A 16,312-nucleotide genomic window follows, 5' to 3' on the forward strand; every position below is an offset into this window, starting at 1 on the left:
ATGATAAATCTATTCTACTCTTTGATCTCATGTTATGAATTAATTATGAAATGTATCTTAGACAATAGAATGTATAATGATTCAAAAACATTAGTGAATAAATTTTATGAAACCTCCAAGATAATTAATTATAGTCCATTCACTGTAACTTTGTGCATGAAACAACGATGTAAAGTGGCCATCTCGTTACTGTATTCTACTTGGAGACAATTGTTAGGAAAAAGCAAACTATTTCTTGCGGAAGCATGCATGAAGTTATAGTGAATGGACTATAATTTATTTATTTGTTATTGACGTAATATAATTAAATCGCAAATGTAAATGTGTAAAGATAATTTTAGTATCAAGTAGCTTTTAATTTTATGTCTTCAAAATTCAGATAACTTTGACTGAACCTAGTATATTTTGAAATATTTATGATTTTCGTATTGGGCTGTAATAATAAAAAAGCTGTAAAGAGGTATTTTGATAGGAATATTATAAATTATATGTATTATTTATGATATGATAACTTTTTAGTGCTTATTTGTTTTCAATTAATTAATTCATTGTTTCATTCTAGTTTCAAAATAATGTTGATAAATTACATATAAGAGCAAAATAACATATTCATGCCCAAAAAATAACTATAATCACCCATCCATAGATAGGAGTCTATAGACACTTATCTATGGATGGGTGCCAGATACAGTCTATAAAATGAGTCTTGTTGAATTAGATTTGAAAGAGAATGGGAAACATGATAAAAGTGGCTTGAAAATTGTAGAAAGAGGCCAGTGGTGGTATCATGGTCTGGAATGGCATTATGTTTAATAGCCACACTGAGCTTCACATTTTTGCAGTGGATATCAAAACATCATCTCTGTGCTAGAAGGCACAGAGACAATGTTTTGGAACCACATGGAAAACTTTTCTGAGGTGCCATGAGTGCAGATTTCATTTTCATGGATGATAATGCCTACACACATAGGGCTTCACTTGTGAATGACTTTTTTGATAGCGAAGATATTTGTCACACAAAATGACCAGCAAGATTTCTATCCCATAGAACTTAGAAAATCTCTGTAGAGATGAGTTGTTATCCCATCAGTCTCCATCAATAACACTCCAGGAGCTTCAAGATTATCTTGTTCAAGAATAGACTTTGCTCCTGACAGAACTGATAAACAAAACACTTACAAAACGAAACATCCAGGACACAAAACACAAAATGGCAGAGAAAAACAAATGTTTTCAATTGCCTTTAGAAATCATCTTCAGGTTAAAAAAAACTTATTCAGAAACAGATATCAAAATCAAACAGGCAATGATGAACTGATAAACAATGTTATAACTAACATGAGCAATTTCTGTGCAGCATGTGTGCATGCAGGAGGTAATCACATGCCATATTAGTCATTTTCCATGCGAAAAGATTTATGACAATACATTTCTTGTTTTGTTTTTGGTTTGATGTAATTTATATTAAATTTCTGCTTTTCAATTGTTTTATTACATAAAGAATACAAATGTTCTGCATGTATGTTAAGTTTTACACTATTCTGATCAGTAGTTTCTGAAATACAGGATGGTAACAACACTCTCTTCCCAGTCAATTATTTCAATAACAAATAAGGAAAAATCACTATAAATTTTTTCTATATGTGTACTATATCAGGCAAGGACTAAAATATGGGTGTAAATTTCTAGCCTTTTTTAGACTTTCTATTGGAGAGGGGTTGTTGTAATCTCAGTCCCTAACAAAAATAGAGCAGCATTGTCAATTATAGAGTTTTAGCACATGAAAAAATATGTGCTGTTACCTTTTAGCATATTCTGAAATATCAGCAGAATCCTGGAACAGGCTGTCAAATACAACAGCTAAATGCTTCACTACACAACACACAAGGGTAGTAGTACAGTACATCACTGCATAACACAATTGCAATGTGGGAGTGATTGAACTCATAGTTAGGTTTAGATTAGCAATGATGTGGATATGCAAATGATCCAATTTAATAGAAAACATCAAACACCATTAAATAAAACAGTACTAACCTAATCATCTCATTACTGTAATCTAAACTTAAACATAGTTGAAGTGGGAGGACAATTAGAGGAGTAATACAAATGTTAATAAGGTTTATGACATCATGTAATCTATCAGCAGAGAGTGCACTTGGAAAGTTCATTTAGATAGTGTGTAACAGCTGACACTTTATAATTATGAACCTCTTGAAGATGAGCTGGGGAAGCTTAAAAGTACAGTATTAAGGTATTTGAAAACATAGTAAGATTTGGAAACAAAATTTTACACATATGTAATTGATATAAGTAACAGCATTATCTGAATTTTGAAGAATTGTTGGTTAAGTTAATATGCACCTAGGTAGTCCAAGATGGCGGCGCTATGGCCGCGCTTACGATTGTTCGTGCTCCCGACTGACCTCCCGGAGGGGAGCCGCCGGCAGGCAGCTGTGTGCTAAACATCGCTAGTTATTGATTCACGGTAGTTATTGAACAAAAGAAAAAAAAGGAAACGTCTACAAAAAATATAGTTAATCTAATTTAACCTAACCTAACAGAAACGCCGCCATCTTGGATTACCTAGGTGCATATTAACCGAATTGTTTATATTTTTAAAAGCTGTATTAAAATATATTTTATTTATATGAATAAAATTACTTGATATATTCTTTCATGGTTCAGCTCTTTACTGATAATTAAAATATAATATATGGATTGATACTGAATAGATTTGTCTGAATATTCTATTAAATCAACTTCACAGAATTTCAAAAGTAAATATTTTAACAAAATAGACAAATATTTTAGAATAAACGTATTTTTTGGATTATTTAATCATTTTATAGTTATATTGCATTTGAAAATTGTTAGCGAAAATGTCCATCAACGATTTTCAATTGACAGATAATGACGTCATCAAACCATATTTTATATTAAAATTATTTTAAAGAAGATTAAAATTAATGTAATAAAATGTTTTAAAGGTTTTAAGAATATAAATTTTATTAATTTATAGTAATTACAGTAGAGCGTCGTTTTTTCCGAAAGCCGATCAACCGAAACGTCGGTTAACCGAAAGCGTTCCAGACGGACTGTGTCGTGCTGAATCGAACGTTTTTGATATTAGATTAACTTCCAAAATATAATTTTTTTGTTTTTATATTTTTCAATATATTTATTTTGTTTGTATAAAATAAAGAAATAATTTTTAACGATACAATAGCCACGATTAATATTTTAAAAAATTTACGTTAGGTTTAATATCGACGAAAATTCAACGCATAGCGACACGCAACGGAGAAAAATTTCAACATGGGATAGGTTAATATATTTTTTCGTACATAATCGGTTATCCGAACAACCCCAGTCCCCAATTGATTCAGATAAACGACGCTCTACTGTAGTTTAAAAAATATCTATATGTTATTAAGTTTAAATTTAAAACGATTACAAAAATAAATATATTTTATAAGTAAATTTACTAAAAATGAATCAAAAATATAATAATAATAATAATAATAATATAAAAAATTTAAGAAAAATATTTTTTTATTGGCTTTCTATAATGCTAACTAGATTTCAAAAAATTGGAATGTGTTGGAATTAGAATTGGAAAAATTGGAATGTTAAAATATATTTGTTACTTTTATGTAAATGAGATATCCTGAGTAATTTGGTTGCTTTTGTGTAGTGATGATGATGAAAAAAATGGTTGATGTAACTCTTGGTGCCAAGATGGCGGCTCGTCTCCGATTCCAGCAAGAAAACAGTGGGACGCACAACCTAACCTAACCTAACCTATTCTAATAATTTGGTTGCTAATAATTATGGTAATTTATTAGAATAGGTTAGGTTAGGTTAGAACGTGCGTTCCACTGTTTTCTTGTTGAAATCAGAGACGAGCCGCCATCTTGGCACCAAGGGTTACATTAATCTGAAAAGTATTCTTAAAGCGATGCTTGAAAGTAGAATTAGGTTTTAAAAATATTTATATTGCAATGCGTCTAGAAGAGTTGAATTTCACAAAACCTCCTCCTGACATTTTGAAATTTGATTTTATTTTTTTATACAATTTTTATAATTCAGTAGTGAACATAAGCGGATCGTTGTTGATGATGATATTTTTTTCCCGATTTTTTTTTTTTAATTATAACGAATAATGTTTTATTACATAAATTATTTATAGTTTATATTTTCATTTTAATATTTATGAGAATTACAATAATTTAGTTTTTATTTAGTCTGTAGAAAAATGTATTATTTAGAAACATTTTATATTGTGATGGATTCAAGTTATTTTTAATTAAATTTTTCACCTCGCTGAAGTGATGTAAAAATATATTTTTATAATTTTAATTCCTCATATTCTGATATTAAGTAATTTTATCTCTGTCATAATATCTGAAATTCATTATTATTTTTTATTCAAATTATTTATAAAGTTATATATATTAATATTTAACATTTAATAAAATTTTATAATTATTATTATTTTCAAATATTCAGAATTTCATTTATTTGAGTAGTTTCGAGAATAAGCAATCTATGTCAATTTAGTGAATAAGGTAGTAATTACAATAATCTTACAAAGAAGGGTTTTTAAAAATATGGTTTTTACATTATTGAAATGAGAGTTTAATAATGTAAAAAGCATAAAACTATAAATTATATTTTATAGTTCAGAGACTTAACAACTTTTCTTCTGGCTATAGGGTAGGCCCCCATTTTACTACCACCCCTCCTACAAAGCATAGAACTTATATATGTCCTTAAAAAAGCCTTTAGCACTTGATTAAAAGAAAGAATCACTTGACCACTGAAGGTCAAGTAATTCTTCCTTTCAATTAAGTGCCCCATGATCAAAACAATAACTGTTTTAGTCATGAGCCATAGGCTTTTTGCTTAACATGTTTGGACTCTTGTTGCTCTAGCCCTGATTTGGCTGAGCTATTTTGTAGTTCAAACCAGGGTTCATTGGAGTTTTGTCACTGATATAGTATGTGAATAAACATATGTATTAATCAGCAATACAATTAATACATAAACAAACATTTTCAATCTTCATTGACCATTATAGGTTATTAATTCTTAAGTTTAAACAATTCAAATTAAACAAGAAATATTATATATTAGGCTCATAAGTTATGAACATAATGTATTGAGTATTTCTTGTTTAAGTTTGAATTATTAAGAGTTTATAACCTCGTGATAATCACTGAAGGTGATCATAAACATTAGTTTGCATATTAAACATATTGCTGATCAATATGATACATATATATATCGAATATTCAATAGGAATCATGTAATATTCATATTAATGAAATATATTTATGCTTTTCTAAATGATCTGGCAAATTATCAGGCTATAATATAGCCAATTTAATAATTAAATATAAAATAATTTGACTACAAGTTGGCAGTTAAGCTATCATCCTAGTGAAGTTAATTAGTTTTATTGAAGTTAATTATTTATGTATTTAGACTTTGGAGATTTGCCTTTTGCATACTTGATTCAGTGACAAATGTGTACTATGAATGAATGAGAATTTGAAAGTAAATCTTAGACAGATTAGTAATTAAGAAGCAGAATTTTTCTATAATAAAAAGTAGTTATATGGAAGAAGTTTATATTTCTTTATAAAAAAATATGTAATAATATTTGGAAAATGAAATTCTGTTCATAATATTCCTTTAAGATATTATTTGATTTATTTTATATACAGTCAAATACTTGAACAGCAGCCACTAATAGGAGCATTAAAAAAATAGACATTGTTTGAAAATTGTATGCATTTCAAAGAGAAATGTTCCTGAAAAATGCTTGCCTTTTAGACTTGGCCATTATTGAATGCTTGACTGTACTGTACATTTATAATATTCAGTATTAAAATTAACATGTATTTGAGCCATATAAAATAGAGAAGAGATAAAATATATTATTTTAATATCAAAATATGAAGAAAACAAAAATATTTATTTTAGATATATAATTATTTTTTTAAATATTATTTAATTCTTTTTTAATATCATAATTTAAATTTAATATAATTTTAGATATGAATTATATATACATATATTTTAAATCATTAGTCAAGCTTGTGTTTTGTTAAATTTAATAAGCTTTTAGAATTGTTTTATTTAGAAGAAATTTTTAAATTATATTTTTTGGAAGGTTCTTCTTTTACTTAAAATTTAGAATGTAAAATAATCACATTATAATCTCTTAATCAATTTATTTAAGATAAATCATATTTAATCTTCCAAAAAATATAGAAAGCATATTTTTTGCAGAATGTGTAATAAATCAGTTTTATTTATAAAGAAAAAGTATAAAAGTTATTGAAAGCGCAGTTCTTTAAAGCATAATTACGACTTTTTTAAAAATTTTTTTATAAGCATACTAAATATCGATCAATTATTTAGTTTTCAATATATACTGTATGTATATATATATATATATATTACAGTATATTAAAACTGATGTTTATATAATAATTTTAAAGTAAAATTTATAAAATTATATCGTATAAATTTGCTCCGTTATATTCAATTTTAATTGGTTGTTTTATATAGATATATACAGTATATAAATAAGATACAATTTTTAAAATGAAGTAAGCTGTCAAGAGGAGGATTACAGCATGATTATACTGATGCCGATAGATTATTATAATTTAATTTTTGTTATATAGCTGATAAATAGTATCAAGTAGATCTTATACAGCAATAAATTTTACCTATTTGTTATACTATAATAAATGATTATGATGAGCAGCATGTGGATCTATAGTAATAGTTTTGTAAATAATTATTATATTAAATATATGTGAGCAGCATCAGCTATTGATAGTATAAGAAGAATAAATTATATAGCCAGTGTGTAATTGATTGTCATGTAATAATTATATATTATGCTTGAATTAGGTAGCTTGAGTGTTTATTGTATTATATGCAGCTTTGCTAATATTACTTATCACATTTTTAATCATGTTTCGTTTTAATAAAATATGATTAATTACCTAATTTCTTTTGAGAGTACATTAAATTATACTTAATTTTTGTTATCATTTTATCACGTAAGCAAAGTATAGAGAAATTATTAAAATGCTTTAGATCACCTTTAGTCCTTTATGTAGTACTTTTTAATCAGTTAAATATATAAATTTTTGTTACTTTTCCTAGAAGAAAAAGTAGTAAATGCATTAATGATATATTAAAAAGCTGTAAAGAAAGTTCAATGAGTTGTGAAATATTTATTTTCTTGAAGTTATTAGCTGAAAAAAAATTAGAATTATAAAGAATTTACTATAATGCTAATAGTAATGTTATAGCTTAGCATTTATATTCCATTATATTAAAATCAACTGTAAATTTTTTAAAATAACATAATGGAATATAAAATAAATGTTTTGTCTTTCTTTTTTTATAATATTTTTACATCTTTTGTTGTTAATCAATAGTATATATTTTTTATTATAAACAGTAGAAATGAATTTATCATATATTTTTATATGATAAAATAAAATTATATTTCGATTCTATTTCCCAAATTTACTATTTCTTAATTTTAATTATAAATTTGAACATATAAGGTATTTTGGGAAACATAATACAAAACTCAGCTTTTAGTAATTTTAGTTTTTATGACTATCAACTAAGCCCATCAGTGACCAAGTGGATAGAACTACAGAATATGGTAGTTGGTTGTGGATTTGTACTTGTCCAACAGACTGGCTGCATGGGGTTTTCCAAGTTTTCTTTATTCTATATCTAACATCTAAATAGTGGCCAGTTTCCTAAAGAAAGACCTCCTGGATGGTTTGTCCCCTTTGCAGATCACCATCATGTTTCATTGTCTTATTTCATCAATCTAATCTGACTGAATAAATTATTGTGGAGGTATAATTTTTAAACTATTTTCTATGTTTACTTTTAGAAGAAATTTTTGCTTCTATTTTAAGCATGATAACATACAAACAACATTTCATTAGAACCAACTGATAGAAAAAATCCCAAACATTTTTGAGCAAGCCAATTCATTGTCAGAGAAATAATCTCCCTTGATTACAATTTCCTAAGATGGACTATAGATCCTAAAATGTTTGGGAGTTTTTCTTATATTAGTTGGCTGTAATAAAGCAGTATTTATATTTGCAGAGACGGATTTATATATAATTTATACAAGCGACAGCTTAGGAACATTCTGTTCTCAAAGACAGTCTATATACTATATTACCCATTATTATTTGGTGAAAGAGGAAAGACCTCTTGTATGTTGTAGTGAGTGGCCACAACTAGTCTAAATCTGGCTCTGTATATATGTTAAGTTTTGAAACCAGCACTATATTTTATTTATTGACGTTTAAAATAAAAACTTTTAACTTGTGAAATAAATATTTAATTTAAAATCATGTTGGCAATAGTTTATTGCTTCACTTAAGTTTGATGAATCTCAGTTTGTTGTAAATAAAAACAGACTAATATTTACTTTTAAATTATATATGGATTAGTGTTGCCACCCATCCGGTTTTTAATTTATTGTCTGGTGTCGACCCTTTTTGTTTGCTTCTCAGTTCTTTAAAGCTACGTTATTTCATTTCTTAATTTAAGTTGCTCCTACTCTCTAACTGGTTTAGAACTGACGTGCACGTTATTCTTTGCATGGTAACATTGCACGTGTGTCAGGGACTTCTGTTCGAACAAACCAAACCTGCCATCCAGGTCAGCAATTTTGAAAAGGTGGCAACACTAATGTAGATGAATAAATAAATAAATTCTGCTAGTTCTTGAAACTACAGGATTTTATTTATTTATGATGGTGCCAAGTTTTATGATCTTTTATAATAAGCATAACCTTTAATGCCCCTAAACCCACATGAAAGCACAACTATAAAAGTACCTTTATCTCAACAGAGACGATTTCTTACATTTAAGGAGTTACATTTGTTCATATTTTGAAATTTTTAAAATAATAATCTTATGTCAACTTATTATTGACAAAACAAATAACAATATCAACTATTTTTTTTAGTATTAATATTTATGCAAATGTAACAAAAATTCTGTATATCTTAAAGCCAGAATAAACATTTAATAAATGAACATTTTCAACCTCTTTAAAAGGTCATTATCAGATTAAGTACATCACATGGAATCTGAATGGAAAGAAAATTTGAACAGAGAATCCAAATCTTGCAAAATTACTGAGTTGTAGAGTGCACTGATGGGAGCTCTCGAAAACGTTACTTGGTAATTTTGAAATGATTTTATTTTAATTTAAATAACTTCTAATTTTAAACTCATAAAAAAAATATTATGAGAAAAAGACAAAACATATTTAAGATTATATGCTTAAAATTTTTCTTCATAAATTTTATTATTTGATAATATGAAATTTAATATGATAGTCTAGATTATACAAGTAAAAAAGCAAAATTGTATTTAGAATTATTTTATATTACTTATTTTGATTAATAAAATCAGTTATATCATTTATTTAAATATTATCAGGTAACCAAAAAAGTTCTGTCGTTTTTTGTGAAACTACAAAGTTTAAACAATGTTACACGCAATACACAATAGATGGCACTAAAATTCCAGCAATATGTTAATCAAGATTTAATGCTGACTCATCTTATATAAAGAGAAGTGGAAAGGTTATCTCTTAATATTATAAAAATTGACCTGAAGATGAGTACTCCAAACTCTACAATTCATGCTTGTATGTTGTATGAGTTTAAACTTGGAACAAATGCTGTGCAAATGGCTCAAAAAATATGCCAGGCTTTCGGACAAGGTTCTGTCAGCACTCGCACCACCCAAAGGTGGTTTAGAAAATTTTCTTCCGGCGATGAGTCGCTTAAAGATATGCCACGAGAAGGGCGGCCATATGTCATTAATGATGATGAATTACAGGCTGCAATCGAAGAAGATTCTGCTCAAACTTGTCAGATGTTAGCACAAAGGTTCTCCGTAAATGATGAAACTGTCCGTTTACATTTGCATAGTCTTGGAAAAGTTTACAAGCTCAGCAAATGGATAGCTCATCAATTGACACTTGCCAATATTGTGCGTATGATGGACTGCAAATGGAATTGTTCACTATGAACTTATACCATCTGGCCAGACTATTACTGCTAACGTCTACAGTGACCAACTCCATCAAGTTCATCAATCACTTTTGAAAAAACAGCCAGCTTTAGTGAACCATAAAGGCATTCTTTTCCTACACGATAATGCTATAGGCCTCAAGTCGTGTGTGTGACCTCTGACACAATTCAGACCCTTGGATGGGAACCTTTTTTGCACCCTTCTTATTCCCCTGACATTAGCCCTTCTGACTATTACCTATTTTTAAGCCTAGATAATCATCTGCAAAATTGACAGTTCAGAAATAGAGAGGCTATGGAAACGGAGTTAGATAAGTTTTTCAACTCTAAAGATTGTGACTTTTATAAAAATGGAATTTATAAGCTTGTTTTCCGTTGGGAAAAGGTTATTAAATGTGAGAGTGGTTATTTTAATGAATAAATTGTGTTATTTCCTATACATTTTTGTTTGTTTTCTTACAACAAAAAACAACAGAACTTTTTTGGTTACCTGATAAAATGGGATTTATGTTTTATGCATTTATTTGCTGCATCTCTTTTTCTATTATGCATTTAAGTGGTCTGTCAAGAGCATAAATGAACAGAATCTGGTGGTATTGTGACTTGTTCCACACTGTCATTTGTATAACAATGTATTATTATTTTTGAAAATATAAAGAATTGTAGATAAAAATAATAATTTTTTCTTTTTATTTTTCTTTTTTTTCTGTCTGTAGGAACTGAGGGCCTTTTCTCCATGCCTGTCTTATGTTTGGCCAGGCCCACAATGTGGACAACCAAATTATGAAGGATGGGATCCAAAATATGGGTCAAGCCACTAAAAATTCCTAGGGTTTTCTGCCAAGAGTTAATTTCAGGCAGTAGGTCGATGCCTTAACCCTTCAGCCTTTAGATAAAAAATGATTTTCTCAGAATTTGATTCTAATAAGCTAAATAGCATATCAAACCAAGATAATGATAAAATATACATGTATATTTACAGATTCTGTGGATATAACTGATTTTATAAAGTGTATATAAATATGTGATGATAAATTAATGTTAAACAAATTAAAGCTATTTTAGAAAGCAATTCCTTGTGAAGCATGTTGATTATCAATCAGTATGGTAATTTCCTGAAATAAAAACTTGTTAGATTTTTATTTAATTCTACAATAAACAGATGTAGAAGCTGCTGCATATTAAGCCATGTTAAAAGCTGAAAGAGAAAAGAAAAAATATAAATATTTATAAAATAAAATTCTACTGATATCGAACCTGTCTCTTCTGTGACTTCAAACTCATCTTCTATAATTCTAGTGTCTAGAGATATATCAATATTTGTATGAATATCAAGACATTTTATGTATAGTAAAAAGTACATTAATAAAGAAAACATCAAAAACAATAAAAAATAAATTGAAAGTATAATTAATCATTTATATAAAAATTGCAAAAAATATACATATATTTACATACATAATGTAAATACAGGTATAGTACATAATATCTGACTTACCTGTAATCATCACTTACCTTTTCCTTATAGCGTGTGGCCTATTACTATCATTGACTCATGCATAAAATAAATCATGCAATTTACTTTCTTATTAATAAATAATAAAACATTATATGAAATATAATCTATTTCTAACACAAAAATAAATAAATAAAATTCGTTTCAAGCATCCTTCCTTTACCAGAAATACCATTTGCAAACGATGCAGAAGAAACAAAACATTTCTTTCTCATATTCAACAACATGTCTTGATCATGCATAGACATGACATTGAATTATTTGTTATAAATTTAATAAATTATTATTAATTAAACATGCATAAAAAAAAAAGGTAATAAAAGCTAAATTTTAGTTTTTTCACTATAAAAATAACCAATATTGTAATTAAAATATAAATATTTAGCTTAAAACTTGATATAAAATTAATTAGTTTGCATATTGTAAATTTACTCTTTAATTTATATTCGATATATAAATTTATATAAATTAAAATAAACTCGATTAAGAGAATATAGAATAGATTAAAAGCGGCGTACGGTAATTAAATTGAAAATCTTTTATCTTTACTATATTCGTACATTATTTTATATATTAATGAGCAGGAATTACTTTATATTACTTAGCATTTAATATATAAATATATTAAATAATATATAAATTTTTATAAGTTTTGATAACGTTAACTAATAGTTTTAATTTGCAGCAATGAAAGGAATCTCATCTGATTATATTGCTTTGAAGTAGAAATCCATTCATGCTGTAAGTCATGCCAACCTTCTTTGAGATGAAAAGTTGTTTCTTCTTTCACCAATTCAGTAGTTTCTACTTCTTTGGTAACATCTTTAACTTCGCTCACTGGCTGTTCCACTGCATTAACAATTGTGAGTAATAATTATTGTTATTGCTGTTAGATAATATCAAAAAGCAGAATAATATGTTGATTTTAAAAATGCAAAAGAAAAAAAAAAGTAGAAAAATTCATTAGTTAAAAAGCTTACTTAAAAAAAAATAAATTGTTAAAAAACTAAGCTGAATAAATTTTATAAAATATCAAAGTTATTCTAAGAATAATTACTAGTTAAACATTAATTAAGCAAAAATAGTTAAACAGAATAATTTCTAATTAAACTATTTTAAACTATATTATTTTGCTTTGATTATCAAGATATAAGAAAAAGCTTATTTTAATATTTTTATTACAAATATAATTAAAATTTGCAGAAAAAAAAAATAAAGAAGATTGTATATTAAGACTTTGTGCAAATTTTAGTTAAGCAATAATTAACATAATTATTTAAATGTCCTTTATTAACCTACTTTGTTAATAAGAAAAATTAGTTTACTCTCAGTTTATTCTTTTTTCTGATTAATAATATGTCTTTTTACCGTTTACTTAATTTCAATGAACACATATATTCATTGTGAAAGAAAATACAATTAAAAAATTCAAAAAAAGTGGAATTATATTGATAGATAAAAAGAAAATGCAGAAATCATGTAAGTTATATATGCTACTTTCATACTGCTTCCCTTAGTAGCATAATTTTTAAAGTGATTAAGCATGAGTTAGGAAAATTTCATATTATTAAAATTGATTTTTTTTATTTTTGTGTGTTTGAATCAAATTATAATTAAATTACGGACCAAAACACATCATCAATGTTTCTGTCCACCATCTGGATATCCAAATTCAGATTTTTCAAGAAGCCCTGCATATATGATCTACAGAAAACTGATTTCAAGTCAATCCTATTCATGTGTGACATTGCAATAGCCTCTTAAATATAAAATTTTAGCTTTTTGTAGTTTGGCTAGACAAGTTTTCTAGGTTTTGTCTAGTATGAAAATCTTAGACAAAGAATTGTCAATAATTAGAGAGACAGCAAGGATCCTGGGTGAAATCTACAATATTTCACTGGTTAGGAAAGCAAGAAAACCAATTAGTGGCAAGGTACAGAAACCAGAACACAAGAGAAGAAACTTTATGTCATTGGTTTATGAGCCACTTGACTTTTAAGGTATGTTGTAGATCGAGTCATCCAGATGCTAATGATGAGACAACTTGATCACATGTGATGATTTGGTTAGGAATGAAAAATCTTTAGTTCATACAAAACTGAAGGCTGAGATTTAGTCTGCAAATTCATAGCATCTTTCACTTCTTCAATTCCCAAATTAGATAACCTAGGAAAGATTTGGATAGATATGAGGATAATACTGCATTATCAAGGTAAACATTGGATGGGGTGAAGCATCATTAATTTTGTTGAACTCTAAGATGCTGACTCTTTGTATAATGGAAGAGAGAATACTTGTGATATTCGAGAATGACTTAGCTAATATGAAAATGTATGAATCCGTGAACTAGTCTAGACCCATGAATGTGGGCTTTAAGAAATTAATGTGATACTAATTGTTATCATTGAACATATTTTTCAAATAATGCAAAAATTTTACTTTTGTTATCTGAATTTAAATTTAATGTATTTGATTTATGCTGTTACTTTTATTTTTTTAATGCTGTGAAAAGTGTTCAATTTGTTAATGGAATTGTGTCGATGGGGAGAGAAAAGCCCTCCCCATCGACACAAAGAAGTTAAAATTTATTTGTTCAAATTTCAAAGCATCGTTTTTAATAGCATTTATCATGAAAACACGTTAATAATTGCACATGTACTTATAATTGTTCAAATACTTTAAATTTTTAAGTTAGTTTCCCTTTTAGGTTTTGATTCACCACTAGCTGGAATAGATATTTCCTAAAAACTTTTATCATGTTAAAAGCTTTTTCTGGCAAGTTATTTAAATATGGGCTAGTATTTTTTTGGTTTTTGGATTACTAAGATGGAGTCAAGGTATTTACTCCATGAATTTCACCTAAAATGAAAATTATAAAGTAACAACATTTCAAATGCTATTATGATAGAGGCCAGTTTTATTTACAGTATTAATCATAATAACATTTGAGATGTTAAACTGTAACGTTGGGTTGAAACTCGAAGATGAAAATTTATAAATTAAACATTTATGTTTTTATCATGTGATAGAATCTTTTGTGTTATTCCTAGTTACATTCATTAAAGACATTTCATTATAAAAATTTGTTATTCTCATTTTTGTTTTATATTAAAAAGATTTTATATTTTGTTTTATTAATATGAAATTATTAGTTTTATATAATTTTTAAAAATTGTAAATTAATATGAAGATAAGCATTATAAATACAATAGTTAATGCAATCAGCATGTTATTGAATGACACAAATTTGAATCTCAGAAGAGGTCAAAAAGTTTTTCTGCTCAATCTTAGTTTTGTTCTATGACTGGGCATGCGATTTATATTCCCCGGAGTTTATATTTCGGATACAATTTGTTTATTAAGGTATTAAGGATTAGCAAATTTTTGCTAATTTCAAAAATAGTTTCAGATACCTTTTGCATTTGTGTTTAGAAATTGCTTCAACTATTCTTCTACTTTTCAGATTTTCATATAAAGAAGAAAAATTATTTATATACAATTAAGTGCCTAAATAGATATTTAGTTTTCTTTTTAAATGACAATTTTTAGAACACATTATTAGATTCGAATAGATTATATTTCATTTAGTTTTTGTTAATTATATTTTATTATAGTTTTTTTTATTATAAATATTATTACATTTATTAAAATTGACAAAATTTAATGAAAATCAGTTTGTTTTTATACATAAGTTTTAAAAAAAGCTATTAAATAATACATTTTTAGAAATTTTATTAGCTAATTAAATATATCAGCAACAGAGAAGTCCAATTCAGTGAAATTTATAATCTTAATAGTTGTTTTAAATAATAATTTTATTCTTTTATATATGAATATATATTTATATTGTTCTGATGCTTTTTTAATATATTTTATACCTTGTCTTTTAAGGAAAAAAGTATTAGTGTATGAAATTTAATGTAGCTGTTATCATACTGTTTTTTAAAATTTAGATTTTTATTTAAAATATTTTATTAATTGTGATATAATAATTTTATAGTATTGAATGCAGCTGAAATGGACTTTTCTAAATAAAAATTAGGCAATATAGTGAAAAGCATTAATTGTACGGCAGAATAACGAAGATAAGAAGCGTTATTGCTTTGCTTTCACATGGACAGCATCAGTTATTGGAGGTATTTTTAATCTTTGAAATTTAACTTACCTTAATTTGTCCATGTACTTGATCAATGTCAATAGTTGGAATTTACTTTATTCACTATATGATACTCATTTAAAATATTTTCAATCATTATAATTTTGTATATAAAAGGAATGTGAATATTTTATCACATAAATGTCAGCATAAATTTTAAATAAATATTAATATTTAATAATTCTATTAAATTTGGAAATTTAAAATGTTTTTAAATATGATTATTAAAATAATTCAAGTTTATTGAATATATTTTTAATATAATATAATTCAACAAATATTTTATGTTTATAATAAAATATATATAATAGATAATTTCTTTAAAAAATATAAAGAATTCATATTTCATAAAAATAATTAAACCTTTAATAATTTTAAACTCACCAATAAGTTCAGTGACTTCGCTTGCCTGAGCCCTAGGCAACTCACTAATCGACGTTTCTTTTGCTTTGAGTTCCAAGGGTTTAATTTCTTTTAGTTCACCCAGTCCATGCTCAGGTGTTACTTGAGACACCTATGCAA

At 26.6% G+C, this 16,312-nt stretch overlaps 1 protein-coding gene across 1 annotated transcript in view; it reads right to left on the reverse strand.

The window, feature by feature from the left end:
* LOC136974649 (titin-like) overlaps positions 1-16,312 on the reverse strand; it is a gene marked incomplete at its 5' end in the record, with an annotated part of 119,011 nt that overhangs the window by 62,805 nt on the left and 39,894 nt on the right. The window contains 2 exon segments of the mRNA XM_067269582.1: positions 11,376-11,420; positions 16,175-16,304. Coding sequence (XP_067125683.1) covers positions 11,376-11,420; positions 16,175-16,304 — 175 coding nt within the window.

This window comes from Centruroides vittatus, unplaced genomic scaffold, assembly GCF_030686945.1.
Source record: "Centruroides vittatus isolate TY-2023 unplaced genomic scaffold, ASM3068694v2 contig_1079, whole genome shotgun sequence".
Classification (NCBI taxonomy): Eukaryota; Metazoa; Arthropoda; class Arachnida; order Scorpiones; family Buthidae; genus Centruroides; species Centruroides vittatus.